The sequence below is a fragment of the Cydia splendana genome, chromosome 18, assembly GCF_910591565.1.
Source record: "Cydia splendana chromosome 18, ilCydSple1.2, whole genome shotgun sequence".
NCBI classification, from domain to species: Eukaryota; Metazoa; Arthropoda; class Insecta; order Lepidoptera; family Tortricidae; genus Cydia; species Cydia splendana.
This window is the reverse complement of record NC_085977.1, coordinates 14,053,445-14,075,402: the sequence shown is the minus strand read 5'-3', so window position 1 is coordinate 14,075,402 and position 21,958 is coordinate 14,053,445. Positions and strand designations below refer to the sequence as shown.

The window sequence follows — 21,958 nt, the reverse complement described above, 5'->3', positions numbered from 1 at the left end:
GTCATATAGGTACCTATATGTCATATAGTAGAAAAAGTGACCACATGCCTTCAGTATCAAATCAACCATAGCTATATGCCTCTTGATTTGACTTTCTTCGATTATTTGTTTTTTTATGAGAGTGAGGAGCAAAAAAAGCATTTCATACAAATTTATGGAAGTTTTTCACTCATAATACCTACTTTTTAGCTGTACGTTGACATATTAGGTTATTAAACTTATTAATAGAAAATCAGTAACCGTTACTTGTAAAAATATTTTAGAATCTTGTTTTAGTTATCAATGTTGTCATACCTACACACCTTACATACGTAGGTACTTAAGATACGTTCACAAAAGATTTTTACTGCGGCATTTTCTTGATGATTGTAACAAACCTTTGCCCAAAGCTGAAGGAGAATATTAAGAAGATAACACGTTTTGTTTTAGTTAAATAATTGTAATTTTAATGACATTTTGTTGCAGATGTTTAAGTAAGAAAAATATTCTTAAAATTGTTTTGGCAACATATTTTTGGGTAAACCTGTAAAACCAAACAAGTTAAATTTAAATAACTAATGTCAGTCTGAACCTGAACCTATTTGTAAGTAGGATTTTATACTGTGCGTGGATCGTTACGGTCCGCTCGGCGCGGAGGCGCACCTCTCCCTTCCGCGCAAGCTGCTTGCCTTGCCGCAGCCGCGAAGGCGTTAGAAAAAAAAGCGGTTCTATATTCAAAGTTACACGTTCGACCAATCGCGGCCGCGGTAGGCGTGACGGTGCGCGCTCATTGGCCGCCGCGCCGCACGTAGTGATGCGAACTCGCTCCATTATTCTGCGTACTACGTAACGACTTACTGTGACGTAGCTTTCTTTAATTGCTGTTAAGTTGTTAACGTTACGAATGCCGTTACAATTATAACTAATTTGGTTATTAACTTAATAATTATTATGTTGTTATTGTTTTTAACTTAGATAACGAGCTTTTTGTAAATGTATAACGTCGTTACGGAACATTACTTTATAACAACTTAAAATTAATAAATAATTGATCATACTTGATACTTACTAGACTAGTTATTTTCGTACTAGCGTAAGTAATAATATTAAAGCGGTATTTTTCTGCGCATTACTTCTTACATTCCTTATAATATTACGAAGTAGGTACTAATAGTATTGAAAGCCAATAATAAACAGTAATTTATGTCCACGTTTCCATTTAAAATAAACATATAAACGACATTTTAAACTACAAGCCGAGATTTACGACCACATTAATTTTGTTGGTCATGGCTGCACTTTATTTTATACATTTTCTAAATCGTAAATTTCAAATACGTTTTAATGGTCATTTCAGTTTGCACAGGTTATGGCTTGTGGGGATCAATCATTTTTATTTTTTGCGGGTTGAGAAAAATTATGGCTTTATTTTACCTAACTGAGTAAAAAAAATGTGTTTTTTCACCGAAGCGCGCCAGTCCGGGAAATTTTCATCGATTTAGACCGATTTCAATTTATTTATTTTTTGTTTAAGATTGTTTTTAAATTGAATTTTTACACGTTATAATTCAGAGTTATTGAGATAAAAGGAGGCCAAAGCCAAATCCGTCGCAAGCTTCGCGGCACGCCATGTCTTTTCTCCTCTTCTAATTTCCTGGCTTAGGTAGGTATAGGGTAATTCGCCAGTAACTGGCCACTTTTAGTAACTGGCCACTCCAAACCAAAAATGAATTCTATTCCCCTATAAACAGAATTCATTTGAGTATAAGGTTTCAATAACTGGCCACCTTGGGTGGCCTAAAAGTGGCCAGTTACTGGCGAATTACCCTATTACTGCTGGGATTAGGCTAGTGTTGGTTCAGACTCAACTCCTTTGAGTCCTCTGCTTTATTAAGACTCGACTTAATTTTTTCAGACTCTAGTCATTAAGTAGAAACTTGAGTTCTTATTAGTTTTAGTTCTGAGTCTTTTGTAAAGTCTTGAGTCCTTTAAATAGAGCTCTTAAATTACGTAAAAGAAAAATCTTAAACGCATTGTCTCCATACGGATATACCTATATTGGGTTGGGTACACATTATTCAATAACGCCTATTTTCCTTAGTGTTCCTTTAGATATAACCTACAAAAAAAAATCCTTTAGCAAAAGCACCCAAAACGCCATTCATAAGCGAAATGCCAAAGACGTGAATTACCAAATTCTGTTAATGCCAAGCACGTGGAATGCCAAGCTGTATAAAAACCAAATACGAAGTCTTTATCCGAATGCTCGAGTCCTTTTAAGTTGCGCTTAAAAGACTCATTAAAGAGCTCCAACTCAGGACTTACAATATAGTGCGCATACCTATACCTATTCAATAATTTATTTAAAAAAATCCTCCCGTCTAATGCTCTGTATCTTTAGGTAATTAAATAAAAGTAAACAAAATCTACCCTCAAATGGCTTAGTATAAATAATGTAGGTTAAAGTCAGGTCGTTCAGTGACTGGTCCAGGCGGTTTTGTATTTGGTCGGTTAACCAATAAATGTTATAACTACCCGAAAATTTACAAATTGTTTGTTTACTTTTATTCAAATACCTAAAGATACAGACTATAGGTTCCAATTTCAAAAACAAAACAATTGCCTCCTGCCTGAGCTTAGAAAGCTCCATGGCTACGTATTGTCTGTGCTAAGATGCGGCATTCTTATTTGGGGCATTCCTTTGTTACCTAGTGGAGTAGCACAGCCTCGATCACTGGAACATGAACAATTAATTTTTATTTGAAGTTGTTCTTAAGAATATTAAGCAGAGTAGGTAGGTACCTACATATTGAGTAGCGTGCTATACTTACCCATTTTAGTAATCACTATTCACATTCACATGTATGTAGGTAAGTACATGATTAATTTTACATATAAAAATAAACAGGAGAAACAGAATTACATATTTAATTAAAATCAAAAATCGAACTTATCCATGTATGGCATTGGGATACATATTGCTTGCATACATTCCATATAAATTCTTGAGATATCTACGTGTTTATCGTCTTTAGTTTTATTACAGGTAGTTAAACAAACATTGCGCATCCAACGCGTCTAATACTACATTTGACACGTCGCTATAAACTAGGAACTTCGCGATTAGTTCCATAACCAATAACCATAGCTAACTTTATATCTTTTGCCATTGAAGTGAAACATTTTAAGTTTTAGCCACAGAGTTGAGATATAGACAGAGGATCGCTTAAAGGGGCCCACAGATTACCTGTTCGCCGGACGTTATCAGCCTGTCAGTTAATTGCAAAAGGTGACAGTTCTAGGGTTGCCAGATCGTCGGGATTTGGCGGGATTCTCCAGATATTTAGCATGTGTTCCCGATTCCCGACAAAGTGTAAACTTTCCCGAACTGTCGTCGAGCGAGCGAGCTGACGTAGTGCCAATAATGTAAAATATCTTTGTTTTTAATACAATTACTTTAATTTGAATGTATTTTTTTCCCGACTTAAGTCCCAAAATCCCGAAAAAAATATTTTGTTTCCCGATAATAGCGCCTTTCGATCTGGCAACCCTAGACAGTTCCGAAGCCGATTTCACATGCACACATTTCCATTTTTACCATTTAGATTGTTGGTGGCAGTCCTCAACTGTCTTCCAGACACCTCCTGCTTCGCACAGCTAACCGTGGAATGAACTGTCGCCTGTGGTATTACCGACACGGCCTTCAAAGTCTTCAAACCTTGAAGAAAAGAGCGTACTCCCATCTTAAAGGAAAGCAACGCACTTGCAACCCCTTTGGTGTTGTAGATATCCATGCGCGACGGTAATTGCTTAACATCAGACGATTCGTCTGCTAGTTTGCCTCCTATATCATAAAAAAAACCCACTTATGGGGTTTGTGCCATATACTGCTCGACCTCGAGTTATGAATGTATGCGTGTCACGCATCATCATCATCATCATCATCATCATCATCATCATCATCATCACAGGCCTTTGCGTCTATTGCAGACGATTTATGCATTGCTGTTTAGACAACGTGTTTGGTGTATGTGGATTGTGGAGGCCGATGCGTGAGCGGCACGACATCCCACATTTTTGGTAGAGAAAACTCATGCCACCTGAGCTGATGTGTCGCGCGTAAACGGAAACGGCGATTATGTAATCCGAGCGATTGTACCTCTGCCCATCTATCAACTCTGTGGTTTCAACACATTTCCATGGCTTAAGAGCGTGACCAAGTGTCTGTTCTGACGTTGAATAGGTTTTTAGAGACTGACAAAGGCAAGTCGTAAAACGTCAATGTCCGGCGATGCGCGACCTTCTGACTCTATTTTATGACTAGTGAAGTGATCATAGTCTTTCCCCCGTAGACTCCGTATTGTACAGCGTTTGAAGACTAGCACGCATGGGTGTTGTAACTGGGCTATCAGTTTCTATAAATTTTATAGTCATGTAAGGCTTTCTTACAAGCTTTTATTAAACATATGATTTTCGTAAGTAACCATGTATGTAATTTGTCTTCAAAATTTGCAAATAGGCCATTTGTTGGTGTCCGATGGAGCTGACATTTGGCATAAGTACCTGTTAAACACAGGTTATAGCTTCGATCTGATCTGATGATGGAGACTCATTGAGTTTTGTTAGAATTCTCTAAAATGTTTTTTATCTTTTTGTGACAAGACCCGCTGGCCAGACTCTTAAATACATAAAATGGAATAGGTAGAACATATATTTAATTGGCCCAACCATTCTAATGTATACCTAAAGGTACATATAAAAAAAACATGAAACAGAGTAATTCATTTCAGGTACACCAACTGTAACTAAACTTCTAAGAAAGAGAGAAAGAGTTTCCTGTCATTAGACATTTAGCAATTACTTGTAGTACAAATGTAGTAAGGTGGTGGTACTAGTGCTCGATATCCTAATGCCCAATAGATGATACCCTGCTGTCACCTCTATTGACAATGACTTAAGTTTCAAGTCGTCAGCGTCGACCACCAGTACCACCACCTTATGTACCTACATGAACTATCTAGTGGACAAGTTATCTGCGCTAGTGATGTGCCGCGTCGATTATGTTTCTTAATCCTTGTTTATGGTCGTCTATTGTCGATGTCTTTGTTTTGCTTTTTGTTCGCAACTGTGTGGGGTTCTTTCAGTTATTTTATGGATTTAGTGTCTCTGTGAAGACTTTTTATCCTTCCATGAACTGAATTGTCGGATAGAAATATATAGTTGAGAGTATCTAATACTTGTTTGATTTTATGAAGTACTTTGATGGGCTCTGTTGAAGTTATTTACTCAGTTACAGCAGTATGATATTAATTTCCGCTACCTAAAGGTTGTCTGGAAGAGATCGCTTTTTAGCGATAAGACCGCCTGTTGTTTAACCTCTTCTTCCTGTATTATTTGTTTTGTTTTCTGTAATTAGGTGTGCAAATTGTGCAATAAAGAGTATTTGTATTGTATTGTATTGTATTGTATGACGACTGGTCAAGGGGGCCACTAGGGTTGCCAACTTTTTTTTGATGGAATATAGTATTTTCCAGAATAAGGAATAAAAATATAGTACATTCCAAAAAAATATAGTACTTTCAGATAAAATACTAAACAGTAGTACACTATACGTTTAATCGGAAATATAGTATTTTAGCGTACTATATATTTTTCCAAAAGTATATAGTACAGAGAGCCAAAATATAGTACAATACTATATAATATAGTACGGTTGGCAACCCTAGGGGCCACGAACATCGGAATTCGAAGATAGTCTAACTCAAACTACATCTCTTTAGTTTTTGCTGTTTTTGGAAACAACCAGCTATTTTGTTTGATGTTTGAATTGTCATTGTCTCAAATGAAGTATACTTGGTTAAGCAAATCTTGTCAGTAGAAAAAGGCGGCAAATTTGAAAAATCGGGAGTTAGCGACACTACCTTTGAATTGTTCGAAAATCGCTTGTCATTTATATCTTATCTGTGGAACTGTTTTGTTTACATTTCATCGTTGTTCGATGTACATTGCTGCTTTTTGTTCGTTTCCTAGGGATACCATACTTTAGTTTGCATTACATTGCTACTGACATATCCGGCTTGACAGACTATACGTATATAGCAGTATTGAACGGTCACTTAATGTTCAGTATCTAAGGAGACAGCTCCTTAAGAGGGACGGGAAACGGGGACTACGTTTGTATAGAGAACCGGTCATCCACTATCGTCTTAATAAAGTGCTACCAGGAACAATTTGAGTGTTTATTTTTATAAATAAACAAGCGGTCCAGTTTCACAGTCACTTCGTTTTGTTTATAACAATTAACATAAACAAGGCCCTGACATAAGTCATAGTGACGTATGACGGTTCTACGAAGTATTTTAAGGGCCATTAAGGCGTGATTTGGAACGTTACAATTAAGTCATTGAAGTGTTAGGTTAGGTACTTATAACAGTTATAAGTATAACTTATAAGAAATGTTTTTATTTGTACCTTATTGGATATATCCTACACCATTTCCTATTTAATATAGGGCAAACCTTGGCTATTCGGTGATACGTAGTAATTCGGTGATAGTCAGTTTTAATGTCTTTTAGCCGAGTTGCCCGGTAATTTTATTGCTTAAAACAATGTTTAAGAGATACCATGGATATGACTAATGTGGTGTAATATGGTTTCAAGTAATATAATTACCAGGTAGCGCGGCTAAAATACATTAAAACTGACTATCACCGGATAACTACGTATCACCGAATAGCCAATGTTTGCCTACGTATTAGAAATGGCCAGATTTTTATTAATTATTTATATTACTTATGAAAAATGGTACTATAGTACCTATAGTACTTATGAAAAATGGTACCTACCTAATGAAGATGCGAGTTGGATTCGCCCACTGAGGGTTCCGTACTTTGTAGTCTTTGTTGTTATAGCGGCAACAGGAATATCACGGTTCATGAGTTACAGCCTGGTGACAGACAGACGGACGGACAGACAGACAGACGCACAGTGGAGTCTTAATAATAGGATTTATACCCTTTGGGTACGGAGTCCTAAAAATGGTAAAATTAATAATAATATCTCATTGTTGCAGTGGCCCTGGACTCCCTGGTAGAAAACTGCCACAAGCTGCTGGAAAAGTTCCACTACAGCTGGGAGATGATGCCGCTCGTGCTGGTCATCCTCAACTATGCCGGCTCCGACCTGGAGGAGGCCTCGCGGAAGATTGATGAAGGTAAGTTTAAGTTTAAGTTTGCTAATACTGTTTACAAACGAATTGAAAGGGAATGTGGATCAGCTAATCCATCAGAATATTATATAGAGTGCGCCAGAAGGTACTACATTAGGACTTCTAGCCACGGACGCTGTTATTCTGCCACCGCCGTTGATGCCGCTGACTTCTGATAGTGATACTTTTAGATCTATATACTACGCTCACTTTCATTCGATTATGTCGTACGGGGTATTGATATGGGGAAACTCGACGGATGCGAAACTATTACGAAAACGCAGAGTATATGTACTTTGGTCGGAGCAAAGCCCAGGGATTCGTGCAGAGGCGTTTTCGTCACGCAAGATTGATGATGGTAAGCAAGTTGGGATAAGGGCGGGTATGGTGCCGTTGGTCATCCTCAGGCCGGCGCCGACTTCCAAACTTCGCGCAATGACGAAGGTAAGAAGCTGCTGGAGTTCCACTACAGCTGACGCTGCTGGTGCTGATAAGTCTCAAGCTAGCTCCGATCTCGAGACCTCACGCAAGATTAACGAATGTACAGTCAGCAGCAGAAGTTGCTAAGCGGGCGAGGTGTTCAAAATTACCTTGACACGCTCTTATTCTCTTAACAATAAAGTCGCGTCAAGATAATTTTGAACAACTCGCCCGCTTAGCAACTTCTGCTGCTGAATGTACACGCTAGTTGTAACGAAGGATGAGATGGAACAGGGGTATGCTGGGTATATGCGTTTAGTTATATGGTTGTTTATATTTTCATGCTTTACTTTTCAATGCTGTGCTAAGCTATAATGGCCCATGTCTTCTTGGTAATAATGACTCTGAAACAACTTGCACATTTAGATACGTCTTTTCGTTTAGCTGTGTCCTATGCATTTAGTTTTACAATGGGTGAACACTTCACGAATTAGACGTGATTCTAAAGATTGTTTTAGGTATTGTCGTTACTCGTTATGTTATCAGAAAATAGACATCGGCCCTTATTGTTTAGTACGGTGGTACGATAATGTAAAGGTAACAAGCCAACATATCAAGTCGATTTTCAATGTCCAAATCTGGTCCGAATGTGTTAAAACTTTTTTATTAATAAATATGTTAGCGACGGATTTTACATCGCTAATATTGCAAAGACTAAGACATTGGCTTCTTACTTTTTCACTATACATACATATGTATTGCTGCGCGTGCGAATGCTGGGGAAATGGATTCGGAACATGGGATTTGAGGTCTTTTTACCGCCGTTAAAGTAGGAAAAATCGAGTAGGTAGAATACGTTCATACACAGAAAAAAGTTATTTAATTAAAATGTTTCAAGACAATCAAAATTGACAGTGTATTGGTCCCGACACGTCAAAATTTTCCACGACAAATGTAATTTTAATTTGTCCAAATAAACATTCTAAATTTGAATGGGAGACCTTTTTAAAGGCCTCTGGGTGATTGGAACGTTAAATAAATAAGTCGGCATCTCGGCAATCAATGGCGAGGTGCCAAATGTTTAATTTATGCAAATATCCTGGTGCTTGACACTGAACTAATGGTTATCACCTGCAATATTGATTCATAGTAATATAAAGTAACAAATAAGTTTTTATCCATTGGAATTAGGCTGTCCAACACTATACCTATTGTGTCGAATGATGGCCCCCTATGATATTTTTTTGGACTTGCAGCATGAGTAATAAAAATACGGTAAAATGATATCTCTGCCATTCTTTTTTATAAAGCCCAACCAAAAGGGACTTGTAGGAGTTGTAGGAGCTATCATAGGGACCACCATGTCATAGGTCTAGATTTGTTTGTTATAGGAGCTGTAGGTTCCCAAAAAATTAAATTAAAAGGTGACATTCGGATGACGAATGCAACAGCGTTGCAATAGTTCGTTTTTTTAGCATTAGAAAGAAGGTAAGCGATCATGACATGTCTTTTTATTAAAAATCACCATTGAAAAATAAATCACATAATAATAACAAATAATCACATAATAAGCAAATATGTTAGAATTATAAATCATATACGATCTTTTACATTCTTTTGCTTTCATAAGTACTATATACTATTTTTTTAAAGCGTGTTCAATATTTTTTAATAAAAAGACACGTCAAGATGGTTTACCTTCTTTCTAATGCTAAAAAAACGAACTATAGTGAAGCGGTGCATTAGAGGAAAAGAAGCGTAGACACTGTCAATTTTCTTGATAACTTCGGTGTCAGATTGAACGGTCTAATTGCAACGCTGCATCTGCTGCAGTCGCCATCCGAATGTAAAGGCGGAATTCCACCAGTGTGCGGCACTGTGCGGCACAAGCATAGTGCCTCACACTGGTGGAATTCCGCCTTTACATTCGGATGACGACTGCTTTGTCCGGTGGATAACATACCGAGTTTTTCTTTAATTGAAAATTTTACAAAAAATACAACATTTAGTAGCTTAATCTAATGTTTCGCTGAACTGTGAGACCATTCGCCCACTGCCTCCTATTTCTACCTCTTTTTGGCCTTATCCTCTATTCGCCCAGAGGCCTATAAAAAGGTCTCCGATTCCATTGTATTTTAAATCTTTATTTTGACCAACCAAAATTGTCTTGGCAAGTTTTGACGTGTGCCCACAGAAGTTGTAAGTCAATTCATTGCTAGCTCTATATTTTAAACTATTAATCGCATTTTAAAATAATAATTATAGTCCGTCTAAGCTAACTTTGCACTGACTTGAACAGTACAGTCACCTGCAATAATATGTAAGACAACGAAGGCCGCAAAAATATCTGACACGATCTTATTTGTAGAGCCATAGCGTGACACATATTTTTGCGGCCTTTGAAGAGCAACAAATTATTGCTGGTTATTAGGTGTAGAGTATCATTATTAACGTCATGTTTTCATAGAAATTTGACATTAATGATGACACTGCTACACTTTGTTATTGCAATTGCCGTGCAGCGTTAGCTTGGTCCGACTCTAGAGATGTCTGTGTATTTATCCTTCATAAAAAAAAACAACGGTTTGCACTCCGGGAGTGCCGGCAGAAGTGAAAACTCAATGACGCACTATGTATAATTGAGGTTAACGCCATCTAGCGTTATTTCGTCGCATTACTTGAAACCCCTAAGCACATCACTATTAGTACTCGAGTTATAGTTAGAGGGAAACTCACTAGATGGCATTTAATTCAATAAAGAAAAACTCATTGTAACAGTTTTTCGATCATGTCACGTGTCCGTCCTACGTCATACGGTCACGTGACACCTGTTACGAGTTTAAAATTTTATCCCCATCACAAAAAGTGCACAGCGCCGCTAAACAAGTTTTCACTTCAAAAATCTAATTTTATCCTGTACTTAGTTTATTAATTATTATCCTTACCAGAATTATGTTAGGAAACTTTTCTCTATAGACGACAAAAAACTCAAATGTTATTATATTATCAAAGAGAATTTAGTATAGAGGCTGATTGTCAAAGTAATTTTTGTAGCCACAGTAAATTTACTGCCATCTTTCTACACTTGATTAAAACTTTTAGAACGCCATTTGACTTTGATCCTTATTATTTCACTGATATGTGTTAAATTTGTTAAATGACAAAAAGTGTCGCCATCTATACGAGCATAGGCCAAAGATATGGCTCCATCTTAGGTATGGTTTTCGAGCGATGGGCCATACCTTTGGCCTATGCTCGTGTAGATGGCGACACTTTTTACCATTTAACAAATGTAACACATAGGTGTCAGTGAAAGAACAAGGTTCAAAGTCAAATGGCGTTCTAAAAGTTTTAATCAAGTGTCGAAAGATGACAGTTGTGGCTACAAAAATTACTTTGGAAATCTGCCTCTATATCAAATTCTCTTTGATATTATTATCATATTTTAGCTATATTACAAGGTTACATAAAATAAATGTTCCCAGTCCATTTCTCCTTTTTTGTTGTGTCAATTACAATTTTAAGGCTGCATTTTGCAATGATTAATTATAAAAATAAAATACTTATATAGATTTTTACTTTTTGAAAATTCAAAAATTATGTAGAGTCGGACCAAGCTATCTCGGCATGGCATTTGATGGCAAAGTGTGGATATGTCACCACATTTCCACATTTTGTTCTATTCAAATCAATGCAAAGTTATGTTAGACGGACTCTATGTAGCTAAAAAAATATCCCACCTTAATCTGTCATGGTCATAATTAATGAATGACAATTTTTTTCTATTGACAGATACTTATATATTGGTTCTCCAAAATGCAGTCTTTGCGCCGCCATGCGAACGTTCAAACTGTGCGATTTCCGTTGTCCCCAGGCAAAATGATCATCAACGATTACGCGAGGAAGCACAATCTGAACATCTTCGACGGGCTCGAGCTGCGGAACTCGACACGCCAGTACGGACTTTAATACAGTAATATTAGTTGTTTCCAAGACGAACATGGAAATATTGCTGGAACTGTACACACACACTAACACCTTTAAACTAGAAAAACACAAAAAATAAAATAGACCGACTTCCAACAATCCTTTTTCAAAAAAAAATCTAAGCCGCTTAATGAAATATATATATTTTTAAGTTGTGGAAAAATAAGATACATACAAGTAAATACATTAATTTCTCACACAGAATACAACATTAAAACATTCAAATAAATTACTTTTTTTAATTTTGATGTTTGTGGAAAATCAGTGGCAGTTTTGGACCTCAATGAGACAAAACTACAAAAATTGTTTAGAATACGAACTTGCGAACTTAAAAATAAGAAATTTTGTCTATATTTTTAAGCTAAATGATCGTTACATGTAATAAACCTTTTTTATAAAAATATTGAAAACTAATTTCTAATAAACTCTCCGTCATAAATAATTTATTTATGACAAAAGGTTACAATACCATTATAAAAAATCATACAAAAATAACTTAAATATATCTAAATATAAATTTAATTTAATGACGATAATTTGTTGTTCTTGAGTACACGTAATAAATCTTTATTATAAAAATATTGAAAACTAATTTCTTTTCTAATAAACTCTCCATCATAAATCCTAAAAAATAATATTTTATTTATTTATCGACGAATATAATAACTAAATTAAATTTAATGACGATAATTTGTTTCTCTTGAGTCAAGAGTCTTGACTATAATTTATAATATTTGTATAACTTTTCTTTGTAATTAAACATTTTAAAATTACTGTGCTGGCGTAAGCTCTATGAAAGAATGTTGTGTAATAAACAATAAATAAACAGCAAAGCATTTATAAAGACATCTCAATATCCGTAATTCCATATCGAATGACTTCAACTGCAATAAATTTAGCAGTGTACACAACAAAACAATATAAACAGACATTAATCTTGATGGCATTAAGCCCTTTTGTACGTTTTGTGCAATAAAGATGATGTTTAGACGTGCGACTGGCGAATAAAGCCGCTATGACTATGACTATGACACTTCAAAGACGCCATTTTATAAAACGTCAAGCTTCAACAGTTTATGCTAATAATGACAGCTGACATCTTAATATGTATATTTGTATAAGGAAGTAATGATCATTTTGTTGAAGTCAATTTGTATGACAACGGGGTTTGCTGAGGGAATGTCGATGGAGGGTGAATTTTATTAAATACAATCGATTTAGATCCGAATATTATACAAACTAAACTAAAATACACCTAAATTATAAGCTGACAATAAAAATTATAATACAGTATACCAAAAGTGTAAGTAGGGTATTATTTGCTTTAAATTATTATCTACTTACTTTATCTTTTGCTTTTAAATGTACTTGATTCGATGATAAATTGACTTGTTTTTGATGCATTCAATTGGTTATAATATCATTAAAACGTTTGGTGTTACAAGACATTACCAACATTACCCTCCTAAGTCCTGAGTTCCTTTAAAAAGAACGAGGTGTTTTCGGCTACTTTTTGACCCCCTCCTCCCCCGTGGTGATATTTTGTGAGGTTATTGGCTACCCCCCTCCCCCCACGCAACCTCACGTGTATTTTTTTGTTTTTTTTTTTTCATTCGGACTAATTTTAAGTAAAATGGTATTGCATATAGAAAATCTTGTTTATTTTTCTATTTTCGTTAAATAGACTCGCTATTTTGAAGTACAGAGTGAAGATTTATGTTTAACGAAACCGAGAAAAAGTAATATCTACTCATGTGGTAGGTGTTTTTTTCATAGTTTCGTTCACTGTAGAAAAATACACGTGAGGTTTCCTTATACCCCCCCTCCCCCAACGTGATCTATCGTGATTTTTTCGTGACCCCCCCACCCCCTATCGAACCTCGCGTGATTTGTGCACAAGCCCTTAAGAACACCGCGCCGCACTTCTTATGAAGATGATTTCGATCTCACTGGCAGTCATTTAATCGACAAATAAGAGTGCTGCGGGCGCAGAATGGTTCCAGTTTTATCGCATGTCACTATATGTGCGTCCCTTTCGCACTTACATACTTGTTAAAACGTGACAGGCATAGTGACAAGCGATAAAAACGCGACTGTGCTACGCCGCCTGGAGTAGAACAAAGATTATTTAAGAACTCACAAGCCGTGCTCTGGCGTTACGCCAGCCGAGCCACAATGTGATAACTGATAAAGATTCTATACAGCTACAACTAAATTTACTCTCAAGGGAGAAGAGACGTAAAGTAAATATTCGCGCGTCGAAGACGATACGTCTTTTTGACTTAGTACTATCAAATTAAATTTATTTAAAACGACGCTCAGCGTACGGTGTGATTCAATCAATGTATTAGATTGAGACGTAAAATACGACAAATGTGCGAAACGGGCTTGTTGTTCGCGGCGAGAAGACGCCGAGTTGATTATTTCAGTACAGTCAGCAGCAATAATTGCTAAGCGGGCGAGGTGTTCAAAATGATCTTGACGCGACTTTATTGTTAAGAGAATAAGAACAAGAAGTAATAATAATCTATAAAGATGTCTTATGTCTTAATAGATATAGAATATATATACTATAACAACACAACAATAAGATATAGGTAAAAAAACTCAACAGTCAAGTAGATTTTCTTAAAATAATCTACAATACTAAATTTATATAATAGCTCCTAATTTTTTTTTGTTACAAATCTTAAATAATATTACCTTTAAAAAAGTTGCAATCGTAGTACTGAGGTAAAATTATATTTTTTGAAGTTGGTTAAACGGTACCTAACCTATATCGCTTGATATCAGATAAAAAAAAAACAACCAAAAAAAAACATCTTGGAAGTCGGTGTCAGATTGGATAAAATATATAGCGACAAAGCGGCTGATAATATATATATACCTATATCATTTTTAGGTACACTTGCACCAACCGTATTTACATTACAAACATATCATTCATAAGTTATCAGACTTATCAGTTACCATGTCATATAGTTTCATCTACATAGTTTTCAATATAACACCTTCAATGCTAACCAAAATTTATCACACGTTGAATTTTAACCAAAACTGACGATAAACTTATAACTTCATATATTCACACACGTTTCTGTTTCAAAGCTTTTTTTAATTTATGTTTTTTTTTGTTTGAATCGACATATGTTAGTTTTTTTTTTGCTTTCGCGAATGTTATATAATGTTTTTGTTAATTTCAGCTCCATATCGGATGGCGATGAAAAACGCCCACCGCAACCTAAGCAAGTTTCAAAGTAAGGTTCCATTTAAATCATCCAAAAATCGTTAGAAACACACAAAAAGAAACCAAAATTCCTGTTCCGAAACCAACCTTTGTTTTTTACACACAGACCGAATTTGCAACGTTTTACCCCCTTTAAAAGTCTTCTTTTAATAATACGATAAACAAGGTACAGTCACCAGCAATAATATGTTACTCTTCGAAGGCCGCAAAAATATGTGACACGCTCTTATGGCTCTATAAATAAGATGGTGTCAGATATTTTTGCGGCCTATGTTGTGTAACATATTATTGCTGGTGACTGTACCTACGACAAAAGACGCAAAAAATAGTTACTTTTTGTTTTACAAGTGGGCATAGTTGTTCCCCTCGTAATAATATTGGTACCCGAGCAAGTGAAAGATTCCAAAATTGAACTACGAGCGTATGGAGTGGTTTGAAAATGGAATCTTGAGCGTTGCGAGGGTTTTAAGGCACGAGGATTAACCAAACTTTGCCACCGAGTGAAACACAAAAACTTTACCACACCAACGCGAAGAAAATGCTAACTAAGTACCTATAAAACATTACAAATCAAAATGAATTAACGGTATTAAATATTTATTACTATTTAAAATCATCACTTAAAAGTCAATTCCACCAGCCAAAATGAGAAAACAACTCAAAATTTGCATCTAATTAAATACTTTGCCACCCTTGTGGATAAAATGCAACTTTCTCATCAGCCTTTGCCACCTGGTACCATGGTTAAAAAATAAATTTATCAACGAAAACGAAACGCTAATGTCTCTTTGTCGCACTAAATGGAAGAGAGATAGATGGCCATTATACCTCTGGTGTTCTTCAAGACAAGATGAACCGTGTATAGTGCAAAAAAAAAGGTCTCTTTAATTTTTCGAGTTATGATGGTTAAAAAAACCGGGCAAGTGCGAGTCGGACTCGCGCACGAAGGGTTCCGTACCATAATGCAAAAAAAAAACGAAAAAAAAAGCAAAAAAAAAACGGTCACCCATCCAAGTACTGACCACTCCCGACGTTGCTTAACTTTGGTCAAAAATCACGTTTGTTGTATGGGAGCCCCATTTAAATCTTTATTTTATTCTGTTTTTAGTATTTGTTGTTATAGTGGCAACAGAAATACATCATCTGTGAAAATTTCAACTGTCTAGCTATCACGGTTCGTGAGATACAGCCTGGTGACAGACGGACGGACGGACGGACGGACGGACGGACGGACAGCGAAGTCTTAGTAATAGGGTCCCGTTTTACCCTTTGGGTACGGAACCCTAAAAAGTACTTCAAGACAAGATGAACCGTGAAGAATCGTTGATTACTTTATATTACGTGTTACGAGTATTGAGGTTTGAAGGGAATGGAACAGCATTTTATTTCGTGTTAACGAGGATTTTGCTTTATCTAGGTTCCACTGTAAGGTAATTCACCAGTAACTGGCCACTGTTAGTAATTGGCCACCCTAAACTAAAAATGAATTCTATTCACCTATAAACAGAATTCATTTTAGTATAAGGCGGCTAGTTATTGAACGCTGGCCAGTTATTGAAACCTTATACTAAAATGAATTCTGTATATAGGTGAATAGAATTCATTTTTAGTTTAGGGTGGCCAATTACTAACAGTGACCAGTTACTGGCGAATAAATAACTTTCCTTTATAAAGAGTGTAATTGATAAGAAATATGAGTCACGCTTACGTCGCTTGCGTACACTATACATATAGCAGCGAAGCGCGCCGTTTACAAACAATGTATTACGGAGGCTACAACGTTGCAAGTTCGGTCCACACAACACAATGTGTCATAACACATTAACAACAATGTTACACACCCACACATACAAATTTGCTAACTTGATAAAAGAGTGGTGTGTCAGCCGACGTATCAGAACATCACTAACCCAGTCGTGATTTCATTTCCACAGTGACCGGACGAAGGTGGAGAAATTCGAAATTTAAAAAAAGTGACCACATTTCATTCATAGTGATGTGCAAGTGATACATTTTTTTATTTTGTTTTTCTTTTGTAGGAAAATGCTGAGCGAAATAAATAATTTTAGTGGTGTGCTATCGTCATCGATGAAGTTGTTTTGCGAATGATACTATGTTTTTCAAGTGCTGTGTTTTGTGGACTGTGCGGTGACTGTACCTGTAAATAAGCTTCGTTGGACGTTATGCCTTACAAATCGGATCTCATGGTAAGTGCTAGCATTACAACTTAACTCTGAGCGAATTCCTCTGACGCTTAAGTCACACGAATCTATCCGCTGTCATACAATCGATGTAACGTTTTTATTTTAAAACTACATTCTAAAATAATATTAAATTTGATATGAACTTTTAAGTAACAGATATCTATGTCTGGAACTAGTTTTCATTGCTAGAAATTGTAATAAAAAGATAATAGAGCGAGGAAATAAGTTTAACTCGCTCTATTTTCTTGTGCTTTGGCTTTTTGGCGGCGAGTTCAAAGTGATAAGTTATTAGTTTTTACGCTCAACGCTGCAAGCGTCAGCGTCTAAGTAATTCGCTTAGAGTTTTTAGTACCTAAGTCTACGTTAAAGCCTCGGTTGAAATTGACAAACCTGTCAACGCGATACGACAAATGACTTGACAAAGCAAGCAAGTTTAGGCCGAATGCTTGTTTGCTACTGTCTAAGTAATCTTAAAGGTATGAGTGGTACTGTTTCGATTTCGTCGCTAATTTAGAAGGACGACGCATTTTTTCTTTTAATTATCTTGACAACATCTATATTGTCATTTAGGTCTTACAAATATTTTTTTCTTATTTATTCAATAAAGTTGAACTTAGCACAAGTTCAACTTTATTGAATAAATATCCCATTTATTCATTTTCAGGAAGGTATTAATCCAATAACAATTACATTTTACGATTTATCTGTCCGAATGTAGGGACAGAAAAGATTGAAAGTTTTAAAAACGTGTGGAAAATTAAGGAAGTTTTATTATACAATCAATACAGCTACAACATACAAACTGGTATTATGGTGTGTATTACACTAGCATCAATAAACAACACAGTCTTAAGTTGTTGTGTAAGAAAACTTGTAGTCTGGCAAACGAGTTTTGTCCCTTGTAAAAATGAAACAAACGTGACTCTCTTTTTGGGTTTATAATATGTTCAAGCATAAGGAAAAAGATAGTATGATTCTGTCTGAAAATGATAAGATATATTTTACCTTCGATATTAGCGAGTGTGTTTAATTATATTTTAGCATTTACAAGGATCAGAAAACCACAGCGTTTGACAACCCAATCAATGAACCTAAAGATATAATGTGTCAGTTTCTTCTGTTGAATTTATAATCGGAAAGAAGAATAAAAACTCCAAAGAGTCTGCAACACTGTCTGCTTATGTTCTACTGAAAAACGACTCTTGCTATACCTACTATTACTGTTTACACATTTGTGTGAAACCACCCCTTACTTTTCTTTATAGTTTATATGTATACATAGCCCTGGTTTTTCGGGGGCAAAAACTAACCTCCGTATAACGTCATCTTGCTGTATTTTTTCCTTAAGTAGAATTTTTAGTACTATATGCTGACATTGGATTGGCTTTGAATTGAGGATTTCTTATAATATGGTCTGTTAAGGGGTTAAACGTGAAATCAAATTGCACTCGTCACACCGAGGTATTTTATAATTTATTTATATTCACGGTTATTAGGTACCTACTGATTATTAATAAATATAATATGAAACAATGTTGGAAACCGACGATAACTGGCGCTATTCAAATTATCTCTATTTCATTATAATTACACATATAAATACATCGTTACAATATATTTACGACTAAGCAACTCAAATAAAAACTTATAACTGCGAGCATAGCAGTTAATTAATTAAATTATGGATTACCGGACGTTGAAATTGCAAAAAAATGTACACAACTTTCTTGTGGTGACATCGTGACACGCACCTTAAATAACAGATAGGTATTAAATATTGTTTTATTTTTCTTTTCATGAAAAAAAATATCACATAAACATATTAAACTTGGGCAATTTTTTTTTTATGTGGAGAATATGGAGTTTTGCGAGTACTAGGGTAATTCGCCAGTAACTGGCCACTTTTAGTAACTGGCCACCCCAAACCAACAATGAATTCTATTCACCTATAAATAGAATTCATTTTAGTATAAGGTGGCCAGTTATTGAAAGCTGGTCAGTTGTTGAAACCATATTATACTAAAATGAATTCTGCTTATAGGTGAAAAGAATTCATTTTTAGTTTAGGGCGGCCAGTAACTAAAAGTGGCCAGTTACTGCCGATTTACCCTAATATGTATTCGGTTTAGATCTTACCGAATCGAATAGGTATTCGGCCGAATTAGATAGGTTCGTTTGTATCATTCTAATAAACCATTTGTACGCATCAATTCATTAGCAACTATACAGTCAACCGCAATAATATGTTACTCTTCGAAGGCCGCAAGAATATGTGCCACGCTCTTATGGTTCTACAAATAAGATCGTGTCAGATATTTTTGCGGCCGTCGTTGTGTAACATGTTATTGCGGGTGTACAAATGAATAGACAATTCGCTAGAAACAAACAGACAAGGGATTCTCAAACTTTTTAACACTATCCAAATATTTAATCAAAACACCTATAGCTAGTTTGTTAGTGCACGACACCTTGCACTTTGTGACTATGCGCTGAAACTTGGCACAGTTGATTCTTAGCTGGTCATGAGCAGATACAGACCGGGAGACCTCGAGAGCCACGTCTTATTTAGTGGGGGGGAGGGGGGGAAGTTCGACGCCGCCGCGCTTCACTTGGAGCAACATTTCTCTAAAACTGTACCTATTAGGGCATGTGATATATCATTTTCGGTTAAATTAAGGATGAGGAATTTTTTTTTGGAACCAAAACAATGCACTTTCTAACAAAAAAAAAACATAAAGTAGAAAAGACAAAAAAACGTATCTTGGATTTTTTCATAATTACCAATTTTTTATTAAGTGTAGTAGGAATCTGAAAACAAAAAATATAGTTGTAAAGCTACACTTATTACGTTTAAAAAAATATATAGTTTATTATACAAAACTGTTGATAAATGGGAGATAAAAAATAATATTAAGCGTGGGCCAGAGTGATCTCAATACAAAATATTATGAATGTGGGAAAGTTACTTATAATTTGTTCTACAATCGTTTATTTTTTAGTTTTTCGTAAATAACTCGTAAACGGTAGCCCACAGCAAAAAAATATCTTTTACGTAAATAATCTGTTTCAGATTTCTTATAAAATAAGTGCTCCTTTTTTTCGCTAAGGTTAATATTAAAAAAAATATTGAAGGGAGAAAATAAATACTAAGGTCCTCTTTTTTAGTCATTCGTAAATAACTCGTAAAGGATGTCCAATAGCAAAAAATATTTTAACACAAGAATAATTAGCACAAAATTTCCTACAAAAAAGGTTATTCAAACTTTTTCGCTAGGATCAATATTTAAAAAGGGGACCTTAGAATTTATTTTCTCTCTTTAATATCGTTTTTAATATTGATCCTAGCGAAAAAGTTCGAATGACCTTTTTTGTAGGAAATTTTATGTAAATTATTCATGTACTAAAAATTTTTTTGCTATTGGCCTTCGTTTACGAGTTATTTACGAATGACTAAAAAAGGGGACCTAAGTATTTATTTTCTCCCTTCAATATTTTTTTTAATATTGATGGTACCGAAAAACAGTAGTACTTATTTAATAAGAAATCTGAAACAGATTATTTACGTAAAAGATATTTTTTTGCTGTGGGCTACCGTTTACGAGTTATTTACGAAAAAACAAGAAAAATAAACGATTGTAGAACAAATTATAAGTAACTTTCCCACATTCATAATATTTTGTATTGAGATCACTCTGACCCACGCTTAATATTATTTTTTATCTCCCATTTATCAACAGTTTTGTATATTAATCTATATATTTTCTTTAACGTAATAAGTGTAGCTTTACGACTGTATTTTTTGTTTTCAGATTCCTGCTACACTTTAAAAAAAAATTGGTAATTATGAAAAAATCAAAAATACGTTTTTTAGTCTTTTCTACTTTATGCTTTTTTTTTGTTAGAAAGTGCATTGTTTTTGTTCCGAAACTAGATTCCTCATCCTTAATTTATCCGAAAATGATATATTACATTCCTTAATAGGTATAGTTTTAGAGAAATGTTGCTCCAAGTGAAGCGCGGCAGCATCGAACTTTCCCCCTCCCCCCTCACTAAATGAGAGGTGGCTCTCGACGGCTCCCGATCTGTATCTGCTCAAGACCAGCTAAGAATCAACTGTGCCAAGTTTCAGCGCATAGTCTCAAAGTGCAAGGTCCCCATACAACGGTGTGCAGTAACAAAGCAGCTACTATGGATTCGACCCTCTTCTTCCACTCTTCCCGATTTTGAGCTACATCTGGCCAGTCTCTCGAAAAGGATAAGTTATCCCGCCATCACCGACGAGGTCTGCCGGATCCCCTACCTTTCAACCAGCAATTCTTGTATACATATATATTTATATCTAAGTAGGTATATATATATTTATATATTTCGGGGATCTCGGAAACGTCTCTAATGATTTCGATGAAATTTGCTATATGAAAAATCGATCTAGCTAGGTCTTATCTCTGTGAAAACGCATTTTTAGGTTTTTATATGTTTTCCGAGCGAAGCTCGGTCTCCCAGATACTGTGTTTTGATGACAACGGGACAACGTAACCTGATGGAAGAGAGTACTTGAAAAGTTCTGGAGGAGCTTAGATATTACAGTGTTTCAACAAGACATATATACGCTACACCTTATAAAACAAAGTCCCCCGCCGCGTCTGTCTGTTTGTGTGCATGTTCGCGATTAACTCAAAAACGACTGCACGGATTTTCATGCGGCTTTCACCCATCGATAGAGTGATTCTTGAGGAAGGTTTAGGTGTATAACACACTGATACATGCTGGCTGGCCTAACCGCCCCTAATTACATTCCAAGAAATTAGAACTACATCATGCTTTGCAATTTTACTTCATTTCACCAGCTAGAATTATGCCGTTCTCGAGAACGCTCTCCCTTTTGTAAGGGAAATGCTCTCGCTCGAGAATATT

The 21,958-nt window shown here is 35.6% G+C and overlaps 1 protein-coding gene and 1 long non-coding RNA gene across 6 annotated transcripts in view; one reads left to right on the top strand and one right to left on the bottom strand.

The window, feature by feature from the left end:
- LOC134799128 (protein doublesex) overlaps positions 1–21,958 on the top strand; it is a 330,707-nt gene that overhangs the window by 83,637 nt on the left and 225,112 nt on the right. The window contains exons 2-5 of one of the 5 annotated variants that reach the window (XM_063771527.1): positions 7,052–7,192; positions 11,481–11,562; positions 14,797–14,850; positions 16,880–17,047. In XM_063771527.1, coding sequence (XP_063627597.1) covers positions 7,052–7,192; positions 11,481–11,562; positions 14,797–14,850; positions 16,880–16,949 — 347 coding nt within the window. In that variant the 3' untranslated portion in view covers positions 16,950–17,047. Of the gene's footprint in view, positions 1–7,051; positions 7,193–11,480; positions 11,580–14,796; positions 14,851–16,774; positions 17,048–21,958 lie in introns of those variants that run through there. The other 4 variants (XM_063771530.1, XM_063771531.1, XM_063771532.1 and 1 more) reach the window with 4 other exon arrangements.
- Positions 1–21,958, bottom strand: part of LOC134799164 (uncharacterized) — a 313,576-nt gene that overhangs the window by 170,737 nt on the left and 120,881 nt on the right. The gene's annotated exons all lie outside the window — the stretch shown is intronic.